Consider the following 21,725-nt stretch of genomic DNA (forward strand, 5'->3'; position numbering starts at 1 on the left):
ATTGTCTCGTAAAAACTTATCAAAGCTATAATAACTTTATTGCCCCTTCTTAATATTTAATCCGCTGAATAAATCAAAACAAGTTCAGTATGAATTTCATAGATGTCACTGTTTGACAAATAAGACGCAAACAGCGCTTGATAATTTGCTTGACGTTAGTTATAATTTCTATACATGTGTAGTGTCAAACTTAGCGCACGAACAACGTATTCTCTCAGCACATTATTGTATGAACACGTCAATTTACGTCGTTCCAAATTTAAATGAAATGATTATTACAATTAAAACCAAATCAGTCAAACAGTTTTTAAATTAATTTACCTTAGTGATTATTACGTGACTAATATCTGCTGTGAGGCTAAAGAAGAATGAGTGAAAAAGTTAATATGTCCGAAACGAAGGAGGGTGAATATAATCCTTATGAACACAGGAAAGTCCTCAAGCCCAGTTCGTAAGTTATTTTTTATATTAATTAAATAATTAATGTTAGCAGTTGTACCTACCCGCAAATTAAAAAAATGTTAATCTTTTTTTAAAAGTAGGGTATCTGGTAATGGTACATGAATTGCCGATGGGTCTATCTATCGGGAATTAAATAGGCACCTCCTAGGCGACCTGGTTCCAATAGGAATAAATATGATTATAATATTGGTTAGTGGGTGTCTGACCCGCAAACCCATTTGGCCTGATCTGATTCAGTGGTATAATGAACTTTAATCAATTGCAATAATATAAATTTGAATAATGTTTACATTAATACTTTTACGTTTATATGAACGAAGGAAATCAACAAAAAATATGTGTTTGAAAATGTGTTATGGAAATTGGATTACTCATTATTCACCTCCATCAATGACATGTACCTACACATGAATGTAATTTATGCATTTTATCAAAAAACGTAAGCACTGTGTTAACTTACAAGTAAATTATAATTCCTATACTAATGTCTATTAAGGAGGTTGTCACCAAACAGTATGCAGCGGTGATTTAAAAAAAGAATATCATAAACAATAAATTAAATTCCAAAGCTATATTTAATTCATGTTGCATTCAGACCTTAAATTATCATAACTATATAATCTATCAATGCATAACCTAAAAACATGTTAGGTACCCACTTAATTTTATCGAAGCCTTGAAAGTAAGACTTTAAATATGTAAATTAATTAACTACAATATATATAATAATAAATTTAACTAACCAACTAACAACAGTATGAAAATGACTGAATGATGAATGAATGGACTTTGCAAGCTAATTAAAAAAAGCAACAAATTTTAAATTTGATCGAGACATCAGTTTAAACCAAATACAATTAATCGTTCTACAAAATCGATGTGTAAATGTGTGTTCAAAACGTCCTTTTTTTTATAGAACAGGGGGCAAACGGGCTCACCTAATGTTAAGTGATACCGCCGCCCATGGACACTCTCGATGCTAGAGGGCTCGCGAGTGCGTTGCCGACCTTTTAAGAATTTGTACGCTCTTTTCTTGAAGGACCCTAAGTCGAATTGGTCCTTTGTGTGACATTTGAAAGTTAGAGATCTAGCTTTGGCTAGCCATCAGTTTGAACGTGATGATGGTATTGCGCTAAGGAAAGCATTTTGAGACACTAGAAGCGATACAATCATATGTATCTATTTCGTAATCCTATCATCATTATAAATTATTATAAAAGAAACAATTATACTAGATATAGCCAAAGATATAATACATAATAGATATGTCATTTGAAACATTTACGATAGGAATAAAATCAATAAAACTTGTTAAATTTTAACTACGAAAAAACCCAATTCGGTTGTGTTGTGTGATGGTGGACTGTGGAAGTGTGTGTGTCCAGGTTATTTAGCGGTATGGATATTAATATGTACTCTGTATAAGCAGGCTCCGCGATAACTTGAACAAGGATTAACAGGTCGCTGTATATCCGGGCTGCGAAATACTAACTCAGTTATTATATTGCTCTAATTTGTACAAATTAAACCATAAAGATTTTATTAGTCAAGGTTAATTAAATAATTATATCCCAATGGCATTTAGATTAAATTGTTTGTATATGAATTATGTATATCTTTTCTTTGATAGGTCTAACATTTTAAAGATAAATATTTAAAAATTTCTTAAAGATTTTTTCTAATTCTTCTATCTAACGCCGTCTAGATATCTGGGGTTCGGACCTACGACCAAGTCTTGATGGTTGGAGCTTCTAGAGCAAAACTACTCACAATTGTTTTATATGCTTTTCACTGTTTACACATATTTTAATTGCTTTGCTTTCTCCCATTAGTTTCTTTGGCTCATCTTATTTAAATTTTTTCACAGTGGTTGCCTGAAAGATATCTTTTAAAAGGGATAAGGTCCCTTACTGCACTTATTTATTGTACTATCTTTCTTTATTAATGAAATATAATATTTACGCGTGGTTACAAATAATGTAGGCTAAATTATTGCGTATCTGAAGTTAACTTATGGTCTCATGGCGATATGCGTGAACTAGCAAACACTAAATGTAATAATTTATCGAGCAATATCTGCATTACACAAACTAGGCATATTAAATTGAGAATTTAATTTATTTATATACATATATATATATATTTTACCTATCAGTTCGTTTCATGTATGTTTCATTTATTAACACTATAAAGTTTAAATAACAACGAGAAACTTCAATATTTGAATTTAACTCCCATTTTAGGTAGGGCATCGTATAACTGATATGATTTGTATTTAATCTAATTGCATCTGATCATGCGATATAAAACCTCCTTTCAGCATCCAGTTTACACTTTTTAATCCAAAAGAGACCTTCATCTTATCGATTCTTTGAAAAGAGTATGTCCGATGTGTTATTAATGCAAACAAAAAAATACTACAAGGGAAGGAAGGGGAAATTGTTAAAAAACATAATAATTGTAACATCTCAAGTTTGGGTCCTAAAATGCACAAGTTATAAAAAATACACATTTGGACTTTAAATAGTAACAGAGCAAATGCCACATGACAATTGACAAATATCAGTCTTAAGTCATGGATATTAAAAAAAACAATCGTAAAAGCATTGTCATAAAGTTTTAAGCACCGTAAAATTGAGCATAAATTAAAAATGTATAAGTGTGTAAAATGTGTCCTCTAGTTGTATTTAACTGATTGATTGAATTCAGTTGTGTGACTGTATTAATCGATGACACTTCAAACAATTTTAAAATACTCTTTGAAGTGGTAAACTTTTGTGTTGAATTTTAGGAACGAATTAGTTACGAACACCACGAAACATTAATTAAAACGATCGTTCAATATTCTTTCTTATTCTTCTTTATACAAAATCTTTAATTTTTCGTTATTTCCTAAAAAAACAATGAATACAAACAAACTTTAATATTAACATTTGGAAGTTCTTATTTTCGAAATTAACAATAATACCGACTATAGATAAACATTATATAAAACAACGTAACATAATATAATGTAATTTTACATTCTCTTATTATCTGTAGCGTCAATAGGTTATAATAATCTATGGATATCTTGTGGTCTATGGCATGGTTAAGCGCGGTAAATCTGATTACCTTTTAGCGGGTCCGGGGATTTGTCATGGGGAAATTTAAATGTTATAGCTTTATTTGTGTGTAACGTTTGTGTTTGTGTACGTCTCTGGGTTACGTGTCAACGATATAAAGAAGTAATCCTTAATATGTGTATTTAACTTGTCGCGGTGATTTGAAGTTTCTATAGAACTCGAGTGTAAGGTAAAGAAAGTTTTACAGCAAAATCAGCTCCTAAGATAAAGTAATTATTCTCAATGCTTTATCTTTTCCAGATAAGATGTTTCTACAACTGCTTTTCGCTAAATTATTTTTTTTGGCTTTCTTATAATTAAATAAATTTTAATGTTTACAATATAATTTGCCATTATTTCATCTGCGTTTCAGTGATGTCAGGGCTACTGCAAACATCATTAAAGCATCTTTGGGTTCCGGCCTCTTAGCTGGTCCACTCGCGTTCTCCAACTCTGGGTGGGCAGTTGGTATAATAGGCACCTTCCTTATCGGTATCATATGTGGGCATTGTATTCATATTCTCGTAAGTATATATATTTATTAATACAAAAAATTTTAATTGATAGATTTTTGTACCAACATTATCTGATTGCATACAAAATAACAATGTAGGTATTTGCAACATAAGTTCGCCTTTTTACTGAATTCATACATTATGTGTATTCATAATATTAAGAAATAAATTATTCATTTAATTTATACCACACAAATACAATCTACAAAGACATTCTTAACCTGTAGAGTGGGTAGATAGAAAATTTAAATAAATTTAATAAGTTTGATTCTTGGTGGCAGCATTTCCTTGTTATATTACGATACTTCGTTTAAATATTAGCGTTAACCCTACGATGAAAATATAAGACTATTGAATTATTTTTTTAATTTGATATTGATATCGATAGTATATATATATCAACTCGAAAATGGATAAGTAGATCGCTCGTCTATAATCGTATTTTATTCCATTAATTTTATTCCATTCAAGGTGAAAACTTCTAGAGGCTGTTGTAAAATAGAGAAAAAGCCTCAGTTAAACTATGCAGAGACGTGCGAGTCCGCCTTCGCAAATGGACCTAAATGTCTACGGCGCTATGCAAAAACTGCCAGGTAATATACAATTTGAATATTTACAAAGATCTTAATTTGATTGGTCCATTATTGCCCTGTTTGAGTTATGTTCCCGTAGACACGCTTCTAATCATTACTGACTTCTTAGTCTTCATTACTGATCGTCTTGTCTGCTTTGAAAAACCCTAACCAATACATCGACTTGGTGCTTTCCTATACTTTCGTCTTTGGGCATTAGGGATTTTTAAACTCAAACTGAATTAATCTGGCCACGCCAACGGTTAGGCAATCGATTCCGACTTCTTCTACGATCACTTCTCCCTACCATTGTCGAGCATACGAGTTTTCAGTTTTCCTTGCAATATTCTAGCTTATCCATCTATCTGGTCCATAATTAAGTAAGTGCATTTGAATTTTATTTATGTGTTTATTTATAATTATCTTATGTTACAGCTACATAAAAGAAAATGAAAAGCCAAAACGAAATTTAATTGTTAAACAAAATATAAGTAACATCATACAACATCATTTTAAACACATATACATACATTACAATGTACATTAATGGATAAAATACAAGAAACCTGAAACGCAACATTTTCCTATCTGTATCAAGGTTGCTCATTTCAATTCAGTGGCTTAAGGTCCTATCTCGTCTTTAAACTCTAAAAAAGTACTGCTTCTTTCCATTTTTTGACATCGTTCTTAAAGTAGCGTGAATGGAAAAAATTTATGGTGGAGTCGAGTGGTTTATGTATCCATTTTAAAAGATCGATAAACGATTTAAATAACTTCGTCATTAGTTTATTATTTATAATTACTAGCCCATTTTTGACACTTTGAATTCATTTTGTGTCAACAATTTATACAGAACATGATTTTGAAATTTACACGATAAAAAAGCGCAAAATAGCGCAAGCCATGTAATCCAATTCAGAAAAAAAAATTGATGACGACACTGACACAGCATTTCGTGCTCTGATAGGGCCTTAAGCGTTCTTTCTAACCTATGGTTGTGTGCAAATCAATGCAGGAGACTACCATGTGTGGGTATTATAATTATTAATGCTTGGGAAGTAAATAAATAGATCTACCTTTTTGTTAATTACAGCATTATAGCGGAGTTTTCGCTATTATCAACTTACGTTGGCGTGTGCTGTATTTACACAGTCCTTATATCGGATTCTATCAAACAGGTTTGTAATTACTATATTATTCCTAATCTATTAATTTAAAGATTTTTTATTTTAAATTTAGTATATCTATTTAAATAAAAATGAATCACAAAATAACTCAATTTATTATCAACTCAGAGGATGGAATGGAAGATGTAAAAAAAGGACGAACTGGCTGGGTGTCATCAAACAACACTACAAAACCGAAATATTTAGTTTTAATAGTTATTTAATTTGTAATAACCTAACAATGTTATATACTATTTTTAAAATGAATTCTCTTAAAATCGGTTATAACGACATCAAAGGGACTACCCATATTTGGTCGAAAACCTATATTCGTAACAGCCGATGACTTTGTTATAAAGTACCTAATACAAAAGAATTCAGCCTTTGATTTTGGTCAATATAACCGGTGTTGTTCGTAAACGATTATGACTGTACGTTTATATCTATAAGTTATGCTCAGCTATTTTGCAGCCCTTAAGGTGTGAGTCACTGGTGCGTATAAAATAATCAAAAATAAAAATACCCAAGTCAAAAATCAATGTATTAAAGTGTATAGTGAAATGGTATAAACTGTCAAAATGAAAAAAAATATGTGATGGCAGACGACCGTCTTACAGAGTATCACTAACTTTTAAACTTAACTTTAATAACTAAAAACTTCTATCTTTAATAAATGCAGACACACATTTTCCATCCGATTTTTAAGGCTAAGATTTAGATACGTTTTTGTAAGTCGAAGTCTGGGGAAAATAATAGACACTGTTCTTGTCAAACTAAGCGAAATCTAGTTTCTATTGTTTTTGGTAAAACTTTACAGTAATCAGTGAAGTCATATATGTTTTAATTTATTTGTATAATATGAGACTATAACTGTAAGAATAAAGTATTTTCATTAAATTTAATAATTCATCATTATCTGTATTTTTAATAACACCATCGTCCGTTTGGTGGCGCCAGTTTCGCATTAGTATCGTTCAAGTCGCCGAATTCCATAACTTCGCTCAAGTAAGCCCAATTTCAACTTCAAGCATTTCTGATTATTATGTATACGACAGATTTTGATATACAAAAATCGTATTTCGTTTCTAAATCTAACCCTTAAAAAATGCAGCAGTCGAATGTACTAACCGTATGATCATTTTATCTTTTTTTTTTCAGTTAGTAGACAGATACGTACCTGGCGTTGTTCTACCCGTAGAGTATTACTGCTTGATTATATTAGTGCCATTATGTTTACTATCTCAAGTAAAATACTTGAAATGGCTCGCGATATTCTCGTTGCTGGCAAATTTGTTCCTCGTCGCAACCTACGTGATTTGTCTGTACTATATATTTGGGGATGAGATAAATTTTACAGACAAGAAAATCTTCGGTGACCCAGCCAGAATCCCGGCTTTTATGTCGTAAGTATGTTAATACTAGAGATAGAGAATGCACGAATGCGCTTCCTTCTAAAGGGAAGATCCAATAAAAGTCTAATCACTGACTGACCCGAAGGCACTCCAATTTGCCTTTTATATTGAGATTTTGTTTACCTTTTTTGCAATTATGGTTGCTATTTTGGTGCACGTGTCATTGTGAATTCTATTGTATTTATAAAAAAAATAAAAAAAAATACATAAGAAATTCGGGTTTGTCGTTAGAGAATACATATTTTAATACAATAAAAGTAGGTACCTTATATTGAGCCAAAGCTAATTTTTTCCTAAATTGTTTCTAAACTTTGTGTTTTAAACGTTCAATCATTTTTTTTTTAATTTTTATTAAAATCTCAACTCAACTTCAATTTTTGTAATAGAATAGCTGTGTTGCCAGAACGCCAGCGTTACCGACCTAACAACGAATAAGTTAACAACTTTTTCAGAACTGTCATTTTCGCAATGGAAGGAATTGGATTAGTAATGCCCGTTGAGAATGCGATGAAAAAGCCCCAGAACTTTCTTGGTTGCCCCAGTGTGCTGGTGGTGGCTATGTCAGCCATCGTCTTCTTTTACAGCACTCTTGGCCTCTTCGGTTACTTTCGATACGGGGATCTTGCAAGGGGATCCATCACTCTTAATCTTCCTATAGATGACTGGTGGGTGATTTATTAATTTAAATATTTAAAAAAGTCACTAATCGAATTGAATTAATTCAAGATGAATCTCACTTAAAAAGGGTATTAAAATATTTTTTTCTTGAACTATTTTTTTAACTTTGTTTTGATCTTATTGTTAGTGTATATGATTTATTGAGAAATTTCATCAACCATTTATGATAGTATTCAAAAGCAAAGATTGATCATAAATATATTCAGGGCAAAATAGACTTAAACTTATGTAGTCTCCGTTATTTAATTACACTGTATTACATAAAAGTATACCTTTCTAAGAATTATAAACAATATTCAGTGTTTATCTTATTCGGTATCTACATACAGATTAATCTGCTAAGCTTATACTTCTAGAACCACTCCGACATTGTTATCAGTATACATTCCACTTTTAATTATCACTAAGATGCGTTATTGTAATCCTTGATGAAAGTGCCCTTGATGAATGAATATTTTTAGTCGTTATTTAGATTATAACTGTATAGATTTATTTATTCCTTGACTTATCGCTGATTAAGTCATCATCTTCACGATTCAAAAAAAGCCTATATCATGTTCATAAAAAGTGAATGTTCGTAATTTACAACTTTCGCATTCCGTTATTTATTTATTTTTTTTTTGTTTTTTTAATCTGCAATCGGCTATCAGCCATAATCAGATATTCTCCGAGGGTAGTTATGGTAGGGTGCGATTCCTTTGAAGGGCACCGTATGTGTTGTAGAAACTAGATTTTAGATTAGTTTCTCTGGTCTAGGTCTAGTATTTGCCATCTTTTTAGGTGAGTCACGTCATCTCCTGGACTTAACAGATTCTTGGCCAGTTCATTTGTGTGCTTCCTTAATCTTTCTCGGTATCTACAACTGTTTTTGCGGATCACTTCTTTTACGGTTGGCATCTATCGCATTCCGTTATAATGACATAATAATTGTCAAAAATGAAACCAAATTTACAACAAAGTCATGGTCATGGTCATCGAAACGCTTGAACTTAAGTAGTTACTGAAAGATAATTCAGATGATCTGGTTGGATGCTGAGAACGGGCAAATTGTACTAGAAATTAGGGGTCTATGAATCAGTGGACGTCAGGCTGAAACTAACGACCGGAAGTAAAGCTATGGTCACATTTTTGTATCTGTGCCTGGATTGCCTTTATGAACAAATCTGATTAATCTTCAATGCTAACAACTTCAGTTTGTGGTAAGACATTAAAAAGCCTACCGTTCGTAGTCTTCATTACTGAACGTGCGTGTCCTGATAAGCTCTAACCGATACGTTAATTTTGTGCCTCCACAACACCAACCTCAACTTAGGAATGGGACTTTCACCATCATGATGTTAAAGGCAATAAAGGCACGGCTTCTGAGTCAAGAGTTGCTTTGTTAAACCAAACATAATTTATTCTATTCCACAGATAGTAGGATAGTCTAGAGACGTTAATTAAGTTAGTTGTCTGATTAAAAATTTTGACTGTCTTTGACTTTGACTGATTTTGAAATCTTAAATAATAACGAGTTTATTTTTTTGTCTCTTTCTATTCAGGCCGGCGATCTGCGCCAAGGTTTTCATAGCTCTGTCGATTTTCTTCACTTATCCATTACAATTCTACGTTGTCTTTGACATATTCAAGAGATACACAGATCGTCACGTCAAAGACAATTGTAGAAGTTTCATTGATATCGGAGGCCGAATTGTTGGTGTTTGTTTCTGTGGTATGTACTGGATTATTTATTTAGAGGAATTATTATCGAATAAGCGCGGTATAATGTAATAATAGGGTTTGAAGAAGATTTCTCTCAGACATGAGAAGTATAATATTTTCAAGTTATACTTCTTTTGGCGCGATGGAGAAAAATGATGAGAGTGAATTTTTACGATGTGCGCGCACACCTACACCTAAATTCGACATCGTAAAGTTAGGTCTAGGTGGCATGGAAATCGATGTTCAAGTTGTATATTCTAGTATTTTTATATTTAGAGCACGTGTTTCGTAACAGTACAATGAAACAGTGTAAATAAATAAATATTATTTTGATGTTTTTAAATCAATTTCATTTACGCTGATAGTATTTACTTATAAGTTATTAATTTAAATAAAATCTTATTGATTAATTTTAATATTTATCGTTAATCACTACTAAGGAGTATAACTTCTAACGCGTGTACACACACTCTTTTTTATCGTTAATGAAAATAGATCACAATAGTAATTATAAATTTCGATCCACAAGAAAGTGTTCTATTATAAAACATGCTATATTTTAATATAAAAAAATCCGTCCAAAATTATATTCCTCCATCTTTAATCCCGAGTATGAAGTTCTATAGTTTACTATTGGTTTCCTCTTTTGTTTTATAAAGCATCTAGAACTGCTGGTTTCCGTACGCCGTCAGTATAGGAAATTCCACCCGACCGCGTCACCTCGAACTCTGTTACACAAGATGTTTTTATAGGATTGGGGTCTACCACCTCTATATGAATGAATACACTCTTGTAGCACCATGAGTTTCCATAGGCAAATTTACATCAGATTGATTTCTGTTTGTATCGCTTAAAACATTAATTATATGATTTTAATGTCATGGTGTTAATTTATATATTTTAATTGTCTTGTATTCAAACGTGTCTCAGTTACTATAACTTAACCCGTTTCTTACTTACACTTGCTAATTCTAAGGAAAAATTTATTCCATTTTTAATAATTTGTAAAAGTGAAACTGTTGAAATACATTTTCTTCATTTCTAGTTGGAATCGGCGTAGCGCTGCCACTATTGGAACAGATTATAAATCTTGTCGGAGCCTGTTTTTATTCAATACTGGGACTGATTATTCCCGGAATAGTTGAGACCGTATTCCGCTGGGAGGACCTTGGATTCCTCAAATGGGTTTTGCTGAAGAACATTTTAATTGTCGCATTTGGTTTTACATGTCTGATATCTGGTTGTACAGTGACAATTATGGATATTATAGAAATATTGCACAACAAAACTGTGATGTAGATAAATAAATTAATGAAATTTTAAATTATTAAATAATTATTTATGTAATTAATTAAGTATGTGCATTTTATTTAAAACTAACTAATCCCGCGAACTTCCTTCGCCCTAATACTAATTTTAATTCTTTGCCTATCTAAATACCAACCAACACTTGGAAAAAAATTATATGCTACGGCATGGCTACGGCATAGAGACTGTTCAATTTTTCAGAAGAAAAATCGTTTTTCGGTGCAATTTTTGTCTCCATAAAAACCTTGCTCAAGGTTCAAAGAAATATTAAATTATTTTTGACACGGCTGATAGCCTATAAATAAATAATGATTTTGATTGATCCATTTTGATTTTGATGAAGCACTAGAACGTAACTTAAAATAGTTTCGATATTTACCAATTGTATTTAGCTCTCAATTATATAATAACTCGTATATGCTCTTCCAAAATTTCCCATTACTTTTTTCCCGTTCGTATAACCAACTTTTTAGATCTGGACCTAAAAAATTTGTTATACGCTATTACCTGGATGGTTTTTTTTCTAAAATCTGTCGTTACGCCCTAGTTTAACTACGATAAAAATCTGATAATGTTTTCCTTCACCGTACGAGTAAAAATTAAATGCGCATAGAGACCATAGTTCTATTAAAACATGTGTAACATCACCCACTGAAATATTCTTGGTGCTATGGATTTAATTGTCCGCAAAACATTTCCTACTCATCACATAATTACTAATTCAGGCACTGAGGTTTCATTTATCTTGATCTTATCAAGGTTTTAAATGCTGAGATTATAACAATAAAACTCTTATGTTTAATCAAAGCCTGTCATTAACAGCCTTGTGACAGATAAAATTATACTCAAATCAGTGTATATATGTGTACAATAGTGCTATGGAAGAGAAAAATGAGAATGAGAAGGAATATAATCCATATGAGCATCGGCAAGTGAAGAAACCTAATTCGTGAGTTACTAGCGGTCCTGGATGAGCTTAGGAACTTTTTTAAATATTTTGGAAACATTAGAGTTTGTAAATCGGTGCAGAAATTTATTAGTTACAACCATGAAACACTCAATACTTCTTTATAGTATAGATTTTAGAAATATTCATAGACGCGTTCGTTAGTTTGTTTACGAAATAATTTTGAATTACTTCCAATCAAGTTGTCGTATCATCGTTAGACATTAAACCAAACTATCCGCATAGTTTGGTTTAATGTCTTAATTTCAGCTTAAAATGTTAGGTGGGAGTTATGTATACCACTAGTATGATAACTTATAGTCTGTCAATTGTATATTCTATATATTGACAATTCTATTTATTTTCTTCACAACTGTGAAGAAAATAGGGAAGATCGGCAATATACCCTCTGAATTTTGAATCACGTTTGAATAGTGTTCCATAAAAAAAAGTTGGTGCAATGAATGACTATAACACGGGTTTAAACCAACTTGCTGATTGTGGTCTTAGCTACATTTAATATCTGTTCACTTGCGTCTGTACCTACCCGTCTGTTATAAAAATTTCGCTGGAAATAGAATCTAACTTCAGGTTTATACGTAAGCTTGACATACGAGTATATCAGTAATTTTAATAACAAAAGCTCCGATATTACGTTTTTATAAATGACAGAATGAATGAAAAAGCATTTTAAAACAATTTATTTTTCAGTGATGTTCGATCTCTAGCAAATTTACTAAAAGCCTCATTAGGCTCTGGTATTCTTGCTATGCCTTTAGCCTTCTCAAATGCTGGATGGGGATTTGGCATTATCGGCACAGTGATAGTAGCATTTGTATGTGGACATTGCGTGCATATATTTGTAAGCATACTAGTTTATTTATACGAACTTCATTAAAAACTATAGGAATATGGATATATGGAATATTAGATGGGCTTAAAAGTTTAATAGAAAAAAAGTTTTTTATAAAATTATATTTTATTATTCAAACAAGACAAGGCAAGATAAGACAATTGTACCGGTCATACCATTTGTCGGTATGTGTTTAGCCTCAAATTAGGCTTCAGTTTTGACGATTACCTCTTCAACTCAAAATTTCTGTTCAGCGTAAAGGCGAATGTTAGGGGTTACTAAAGTCATATTAATTTTATTTTAGTTGCGCCATCCGTACGTAAGTCTACTAAGATTCAGCCAAAAAAATATTTTTTTTTAATTTAAATACTTATTATAACGTCTTATTTTTTTTTCTTTGATTGTAATAGATATTTTCGATATTAAGGGAAACTTGTAGTTTCATATCGTTAATAGCTTACGCGCGGGTATAAATTTTTTAACTACAGAACTCATTTGTCTCTATTCATCGTTCATAAAAATGATAGAAAAAGACAAAAATGGATACGATTTGAGACGATTTTCAGTTCTCTCCAATTTAGAAAACTGTGTTGTTACATTTTTAAATTGTTGATTTTAATAGGGAAATCAAGTAATCCCAAGTGAATAAATAAGTTAAGTATATAAGGTAAATGTAAGAATGGGCACCTGAAGATGCCAGAAGGCACACAGAATCAGTTATCATAGACAACAAAAAACAATAGCTATAATGTATATATTGATTCTGATATAAGGCTATAAATCTTAATATATATATTTCTTGTGTGTGTGTGTGTATGTGACTGAACTCCTCCTAAACGACTGGACCGATTTAGACGAAATTTTTTGTGTGTGTTCAAGGGGATCTGGGAATGGTTTAGATTCACAATTTTGTCCGCTGGACAATGTTTTTTAATTAATTTTCAATTTATTAGTTGTTGTTGATTTTGGAATGTTTTACATTGGATCCGACAGACGGCGCTACCATCGCAGTGTCAAATTTTAAATAATATTCGAATTTTAATTTTAGTCTGTCCCGAAATTTAAAAAAAGTTTTGTTATCATTGTGTTATATCGTGTGTGACCATGTGCTGGATCGTTAGATATTGTCATAACATTTGAATAATAATTTTCATCAAAATGGCTTATTAAAAATTGAAATTTTGAAATTAAAGACGTGTAGACAGGACAACGTCTGTCGGATCCGCTAGTGTAAATATAAAATATTAATATATAAGGTACAATCCGTACTTTAATGCAGCTAATGTATTACAGGTGACTGTATCTCGAGGATGTTGTAAAGTGCTTAGAAAGCCTCTTTTAAACTACGCAGAGACATGTGAAGCAGCATTTACCATTGGACCGAAGAAGTTTCGACGCTTTGCGAGATTCGCTAGGTAACATTTATTCCACATGTACCAATTCTTAAAAGGCCGGCAAAGCACTCGCGAGCCCTCTGGCATTGAGTGTCCATGGGCGGCGATATCACTTAACATCAGGTGAGCCTCCTGCCCGTTTGCCCCCTGTGCTATAAAAAAAAAATCATTGCTAATTTCTTTTAACAACCAGTATTATGGTCAGGTTGTCTAACCGCCCCTATTTCAGCCCATTCTGTGCTGGTCCTGCTCCATCTCTTTGTCAGACCCATCTGCCTATTACTTGCCGTTTTTTATTTATTATTTATTTATTTACACTTCGTTGCAAAGAAATACAAATAAAACAATACATAAAAATTAGAAGGGATGCAACGGGCGGCCTTATCGCTAACAAGCGATCTCTCCCAGCCAACCCTAGTAAGAAAAGAAAAGAGAAGAACAATTTCTACTTAACGTAAATAAATTATGCGTAATTCATATGTTTTTTTAGAGTTTTTGCTGAAGTGGCACAGTTATTGACTTATCTTGGAGTGTGTTGTATTTTCACTGTTTTAATTGCAGACTCTATAAAACAGGTAGGTTCTAACAATGAAACTTTAACAAAAGCTTTGTCATAAACGGCGTATACGCGTTCGATTCTTGACGAAACAATACATCTTGCTTATCTTAGTATGTTGATGTGATATGTGTACATTGTACGCACCCACTTTTTTATTAAGTGAGCGACTTGATCATGGTCCAAAATTTTAACATGTCGTCGAATAATCGAGAGTCTATATATAAACTACTAATTATATAATAAGTTATTATTAATATTTTCTTTTGTTTTATTTTATTTTATTTTTGTTTTTTTGTGGTCGTTTCTTTAGTTTTTTTCTTTGATATATTGCTTAAGTTCTAATGTAATTGATGTGTATGTGAGTATTAAATTTGTGATGTCATATTTTCTTGTAATTTTTAGGCATACACATTGTTATAGAATGTATATATAAATTCTAGATTAATAAATTGACGTTATTTATTAAATATCTCTTTCAGCTTTTTGATCGCTACGTAACATCTGCAATCGTACCAGTTGAATACTATTGCCTTGCGATTCTAGTACCACTGTGTATAATGTGTCAAATAAGATACTTAAAATGGCTTGCCCCATTTTCATTGGTCGCAAATGTTCTTCTAGTAGCCACATTTTCAATATGCATCTACTATATATTTAAGGATGAAATAACATTAAATGGTAGAAAGGTAATCGGACCTGCAGCTCGCTTGCCGGCTTTTCTTTCGTAAGTATTATGAAATTTAAAAAAAAGTATCTTTATTTTGGAATATAAGATACAAGATACAGAATCACTTATTTCACGTCATTAATTTTGTCACAAAATCCCTACTCATCCGCAAAGTAGACAGAGGGTGTAGGCCGGGCGAAAAAGCCGGCTTAAAAACTCTCGGTTGTTCTATTATATATATAAGGCAGCTAGTTATTTAAACTAATTAAATTCCTTGAATTAATTTATTTTTACACTGGATGCGTTGACAAGAGTTGCTTGCTATATTGTTAGTTATAAGATTTAGGCATATAAGTATATTTTTTTAATGATTTTTTACGTAGGATAATTGGTGTGGATATTATTTTGGAGTTCTATCGAATTAGTAGTAACTGTTAGGTAGAATAATGTAGTGGAATAAATAAATAAATAATTAAATTCCATTAATTTTAAAGAATGTACAAAAGCCCCCTTTTTAACCCATTCCTTCAATTTCCATTCTAACTAAATAACAATATTACTTATTTGTATTGGGCCTATACTAAGTGAATAAGTTAATTTATATATTCATGATCCTGTTATGCAAATTCCCCAAGTCATTATAGACATGTTTATCGTTCTCGTGAGACAATTGTGCTTTCGAATTATCATTAAACCAGATTTAATTATGTTAGGTTGTTATTCTGTATAGGAAACATTTCTCTTCTTTTAATGCTGAAAGGAAGCTTATTTCGAATTCATAATTATTCATTATTACACACTTTAACTCGTGTTTCGTCCGACCTCAAACTTGCTTTGCATTATCATAGTTTTATAATCAATTAATTTGATTCATGTTACAAAACCACTTACTCCCTCATATGTTTTAATAGAACAGTGATCTTCGCAATGGAAGGAATCGGCGTTGTGATGCCGGTAGAGAATGCTATGAAGAAACCGCAACACTTTCTGGGATGCCCTAGCGTTCTGGTAATAGCAATGACGTTTATCATGATGCTTTACACCATCCTGGGTGTGTTTGGATACTTCAGATATGGTGATGAGCTAAAGGGTTCTATCACTTTGAACCTGCCTATTGATGATTGGTAAGAATTGTTTGACAACGAATTTAAAATTATATAATTATTTATTTAATTCTTGCTCAAATACGACTAAATAAGTTTTTATAACTTATTTGATTACAATTCATCAATATTTTACTCTAAGGGCCTGTTTCACAATGTCCGGATAAGTTCCAAATAAGCTATTTGTTACTTATTGGTATGATAAATAGTATTTTTGCGTTTCACGACTGTCAGATAGCGCTATACGTCATGAAATTCGAAGTATCTTATTTGGAACTTTCATCTTTCGAATAATTTATGTGTTGCATAGCTATTTGGCACTTTATCCATACATTGTGAAACAGGCCCTAAGACATCTCGTTTCATCGTCCTGAATCGTCCGTTAATAGGATAGACCTATTTAGCCTTCATGTTGCATTGCGAGGGGGGGTTAAGGAAGGTATTTCACCTTCGGGTGTTGTTCGGCTCGCACCCTGCAAATACAGTGTAGTACCGGTAGTAGGGTAGTAGGTACGGGCTTAGCCTTTGATGAGGGAGGAGACAGATGGCTCGACTCGTGGATCGCAGCCGGTTTCATGGTAATTATTACGTGTGGAGGAAGGACTTCTGGGGTCTTGTCCAGCGGTGTCAAGTCCGGTAGTGTGTGGGGCCAAAGAGTATTTTCGACTTTATCCTGGTGTTATTTTGGTTGTTGGGACTACAATTTCCAATACGATACTGACAGCGACTCAATCATCATAATCAGATTTTGTTCCACGCAATCCCAAGGTAGTATCAGCGCTGCGAATATTCTTGAAATCAATTACGCTTTAGTTTATTTTTTTTTTTTGTTTATAATTTATGAACTGTTGTAGTTTTTCGTGTTTGATGTTTGCCTATACGTGCTAGTCACATAAAATTTTGTATTTAATTTTTCTTTATCTACCAAAATCAGTATGCCGGGCGTTGGCAAGCCTTTGTAAATAAAAAATATATGTTATTATTGGAATTAACAGAAAAGGTGCTCTGCCATGTTACACGGTGACACCTAACTCAAAACAGTCTTTAGTTTACATTCTTAACTGAAACGGTTGCAGAAAACCCCTAAAAGAATTATGAATACATATTGAAAATGTTGTTTGTATACTGTTAATATATTTTCATACATAAAAAAATTTCAACTGTTTACTGAATATTTCGTGACGTATTATTATTTTCAGGCCAGCTGTATGTGCGAAGGTTTTTATAGCCATTTCGATATTTCTCACGTATCCTTTACACTTTTACGTCGTTGTCGGAGTCCTCACAAGATTCTCAGAGCCCTATGTGAAGAAAGAATATAGGAATATGGCACAAATTATTGGAAGAACTGCTGTTGTATTGTTTTGCGGTAAGGATTTCTGTAGGCGTTATAAATAGGAAATTTATATGAATATTTATTTTCCAGTATATGGGGATTATACCCATATTGATAATATGTTTAATGGAAATAAAAACTCTTACATCTGGGACTCAGATTATTGTATCTGTTTCATAATTCGTGAGGTACCGTCAACTTTTTGGGTCAAGCTGCCCACTGAAGTATTTCCAAACCTATTCGACTTATGTTACTTAAAATTACCCGTATTGAAAACAGCGTACCCTTTCTTGAAAGGCCGGCAACGCACTTGCGAGCCTTCTGGTAATGTGAGTGCCCATGGGCGACGGTATCACTTAACATCAACCCAAAACGGTCTAAGGTAAGGTGTTCTCGCGATGTTCTCCTTCACTGAATACTTTGTTAAACGCACGAAAAAAGTTCATTGATGCACAGCCGTGTCGAACCCACGAGTCCAGAGTACACTGCAACATTCTGGTTATTTATTACTATTATTATATATAATTATTTTATATATAATAAACCGGTGGAAGCAGATAGTCCGCGCTAGATGTATCGTTGCTGACCACGTCGCTCAGACATGAGCTACCAGCTAAAGAGAGAGAGAGAGAGCGAGAGAAAGAGAGAAAATAATTATGTTTTTTTAAACGTATTTTTTTACTCCTAGGTGGCATTGGAGTAGCACTACCCATGCTAGAGTACATTACAAATATAGTTGGCGCTCTATTCTACTCAATTCTCGGTCTTGTGATACCAGGAGTAGTGGAAACTATTTACAAATGGAAAGATTTTGGAAGATTCAATTGGATCCTATGGAAGAACATCATAATAGTCTTATTTGGAGTGTTTTGTGTTATCTCAGGATGTGCTGTAACCATCGGTGATATAATTGAACGGCTTAATAATCCTTTAGTGTAATAAAACTGATTTTCCGTATTAGAAGTTTTGTTATACACGCTAAGACAAACTTATTTTGTGAATACCAAAGTAAAAATTATTTTCAACCGAAACCAACTTAGCAACAGTCCAAAGATTCCAATGGGACCTTTATAAGAACTAAGAAATAGTAAATTATATTTTTTTCGTTTGAAAGATATTTAAGAATGGATGAATTGTTTTATTACTTTTCAAATATCAATCGCAATCTTGGGCTGTGCGTAATAAAAAAATGAAAGTGTTTAATTAAAGTAATATGACAGATCTTGAACTCTATTGTACATACAGCTAAACAAATAAAGAATTCTGATTTTTGTTCTTAAATAATACAATTCATCAGATATCTTTGTTCTTTGATAGTTTGTTTATAGAATAGAAAAAAAACGATAATAAAAAAGAAATTAAAGGAAAAATAAATTAAATAAAGACTTTCTATGACCAATGGTATATATACGTTATATGTATCAAACAATCAAACGACGAAGTCCATAGTGGTGGTGGCTATTGAAAGAAAACATACTTTATTTGCAGGAATGTAACAAAGAATGAACGCACGTGGTCATTTCCATTATATTTAATCAATCACGCATTCATATTGTTATAATTATGAATTACGAAGAATAAGACAATCATTCTTAAAGATAAACTCGATTTTAAAACTATTGTTTCTCTATTAATATTGACAAAAACTTGTTTAAGCTTATTAATAGAATCGAATCGTCAATCGTCCATCAAATTGGGAATTTATCATTATACAGCCTGTCTAATGAGCTGTGGGCCTCTGTAGTTCGTTTAGTAAAAGTAAAATAAGCATTGTGTACATATTTATTTATTAACACTTCGTTACATTACAATATAAAAATTTAACATAATTTCGAGCGATTTCTTCCAGGCAACCACTATTTTGGGAGTTTAACATCGATTTCTTACGATCTTACGATTTCTTACTTTAAAATTGTCGTTTGTCGCAGTTAGTCGTTTTGTAGTTGTTTTGTTTTTTTGTTTTGTTGTTTTCGACTCTGAGTTCTATGGGAATTAATTTTAACACATTATTCACATCACAATAACCTAAAAAAGGAGAAAAAGAAAATTAAATTCTTCCAGACAGCCTGTTTGAAATATAATACTTAAGTTATAATTAACATTGTAAAATTGCAAAGAAAATAACAAATGGGTCTAACGATACAATATTGTTACTTCATTCTTCAACGTATAATCTGCGAGGGCTACATGACTACAGGCAGAGCATTCCACAATATTTGCATAAATAAAATAAAAATATAACTACTAAAATATAAAAACTACTACTACTACTAAATATATATATATATATATATATATATATATAAACATACAATTCAAAACAAATAACATAATACTTAAAATATATCTAATAACTAACCTTAAATTTAATTTTTAAAAAATATTATTAAAAGGAGTCCCTTTAGGCAAGGTTCCGAAGATACTGGCAGCGTTCCCCCTTTGAATAGCTAGACTATTATTATATATTTATTATATATAAATATAATAAATAATCAATTTTTAAATCTAATAGGCAAATGATCAACCTCCAGTGCCTGACACACGTCGTCGACTTTTTGGGTCTAAGACATGTCGTTGTTTCCCTTCACCGTTCGAGCAAATGTTAAATGCGCACATTAAAAGAAAGTCCATTGGTGCACAGCCGGGAATCGAACCTACGACCTCAGGTATGTGAATCGCACGCTGGAGCCACTAGTCCAACACTGCTGCTTTTTAGTCATAAGTATTCTATTGAGGTAGACCTATTTCTTTGCACACTAGCTGAGTTCACAAGAGTTGCTTGCTAGTTAATTATAAGATTTAGGCATATAAGTATATTTTTTTAATGTTTTTTATGTATGATAAATAGTGTGGGTATTTTGATGGTCTATCGAATTAGTAGTAATTGTTAAGGTAGATTAATGATGTGGAATAAATAAATAAAATTTTGATAAACGAGCTTAGATATCCATAGTTACACTTAAAAATCGATTTTCGTTCGGTTTTTGTAATTAGGAAACTTCGCGTTTCACAATCATATCTTATTCGGCACACAATTATCCGAAACATAAAGAATATTGTGGTGGCAACGCCAAATTCGCATGTTCCGTTTTTGATTGTTTTTTGTTACGAAAAAATAAAGTTACTAAATTCTATAGATAAACATAGAAACTTAACCTTTTTGTTGGTCATTTATTATTACTTGTAACGAAATGGGCTGTCATTTTCACTTAGTATATTTGTTTGTTAGATTGTTGAGTATTTTAGTACATATACTTATGACCTTTCAAATATTAATTTTCTCTGAGTAGTTTAGAACTTATGTAGAACTTATCTGTTGTGAAACAGACCCTAAGACTTGTATACTGTGGTTCTTTTACCAATGTCTGCCGAGCTATTTTTTTATTAAAAAAAATAGTGTTATGTACACAATGTTGTGCACGTGTAGCATTCTATTTCCACTAAGATATCTCGCCCATTCCCTTTAGCCCTTGACACAGATTACATTGTTACAGCATAAATTTAGCTCTCTGTCACGTGAAATCTCGAAGCATTAACATCTTTCCATGTAGTCTTTAAGCTGTACAAATTATGTAGATTAGAAAACTACTTACGTAAGTCATAGCTGATACAGTACGTAGTGTAATTAAAAAGAATGTATATATGCTAAATAAGGTACCTATTATGTGTCGCGGTTATTTTTGTACATAAACATTGTATAATATCGCTGCATAATGCGGTATTTTTACGACGGTTAGATGATAACAGTTTTTAATACGTTTCTATATTAAATATTTTGAAATCTCAAAAAAAAACGTTGTATTTTATCAAGATACTTTGCGACGGACGTGATCCGTCCTCGCTAGTCGAATTTGTATGGAATTGTCACGTGACCATGTAAACTGGTTTATTGCGCGACTCATCTGTATATTATATGTATATACTTCTTGTTTCTGAATAACCCGTAACT

At 32.1% G+C, this 21,725-nt stretch overlaps 2 protein-coding genes across 2 annotated transcripts; both read left to right on the top strand.

The window, feature by feature from the left end:
• Window positions 1-111: 111 nt before the first annotated feature.
• On the top strand, window positions 112-10,966 carry LOC110993642 (proton-coupled amino acid transporter-like protein pathetic). Its single transcript, XM_022259978.2, has 8 exons — window positions 112-451; window positions 3,940-4,090; window positions 4,553-4,674; window positions 5,747-5,831; window positions 6,978-7,222; window positions 7,684-7,896; window positions 9,451-9,620; window positions 10,656-10,966. The coding sequence occupies exons 1-8, from the start codon at window positions 369-371 to the stop codon at window positions 10,907-10,909; spliced, it is 1,323 nt and encodes a 440-aa protein (XP_022115670.2). The 5' UTR covers window positions 112-368; the 3' UTR covers window positions 10,910-10,966.
• Window positions 10,967-11,712: 746 nt separating this feature from the next.
• On the top strand, window positions 11,713-18,903 carry LOC110993641 (proton-coupled amino acid transporter-like protein pathetic). The gene is made up of 8 exons (XM_022259977.2): window positions 11,713-11,867; window positions 12,576-12,726; window positions 14,011-14,132; window positions 14,602-14,686; window positions 15,150-15,394; window positions 16,249-16,461; window positions 17,640-17,809; window positions 18,465-18,903. The coding sequence occupies exons 1-8, from the start codon at window positions 11,797-11,799 to the stop codon at window positions 18,713-18,715; spliced, it is 1,308 nt and encodes a 435-aa protein (XP_022115669.2). The 5' UTR covers window positions 11,713-11,796; the 3' UTR covers window positions 18,716-18,903.
• The last annotated feature ends 2,822 nt before the right edge of the window (window positions 18,904-21,725 follow it).

This window comes from Pieris rapae, chromosome 17, assembly GCF_905147795.1.
Source record: "Pieris rapae chromosome 17, ilPieRapa1.1, whole genome shotgun sequence".
Lineage (NCBI taxonomy): Eukaryota > Metazoa > Arthropoda > Insecta > Lepidoptera > Pieridae > Pieris > Pieris rapae.

What these genes read in the sequence shown, in the direction of transcription:
- LOC110993641 (XM_022259977.2), top strand. Translation starts at nt 11,797, where the DNA reads ATGGAAGAGAAAAATGAGAATGAGAAGGAATATAATCCATATGAGCAT. An exon ending in TTGCAGACTCTATAAAACAG is followed by an intron (nt 14,687 to 15,149) that starts GTAGGTTCTAAC and finishes TATCTCTTTCAG; the next exon opens with CTTTTTGATCGCTACGTAAC. An exon ending in CGCTTGCCGGCTTTTCTTTC is followed by an intron (nt 15,395 to 16,248) that starts GTAAGTATTATG and finishes ATGTTTTAATAG; the next exon opens with AACAGTGATCTTCGCAATGG.
- LOC110993642 (XM_022259978.2), top strand. Translation starts at nt 369, where the DNA reads ATGAGTGAAAAAGTTAATATGTCCGAAACGAAGGAGGGTGAATATAAT. An exon ending in AATCTTCCTATAGATGACTG is followed by an intron (nt 7,897 to 9,450) that starts GTGGGTGATTTA and finishes CTTTCTATTCAG; the next exon opens with GCCGGCGATCTGCGCCAAGG. An exon ending in TGTTGGTGTTTGTTTCTGTG is followed by an intron (nt 9,621 to 10,655) that starts GTATGTACTGGA and finishes CTTCATTTCTAG; the next exon opens with TTGGAATCGGCGTAGCGCTG.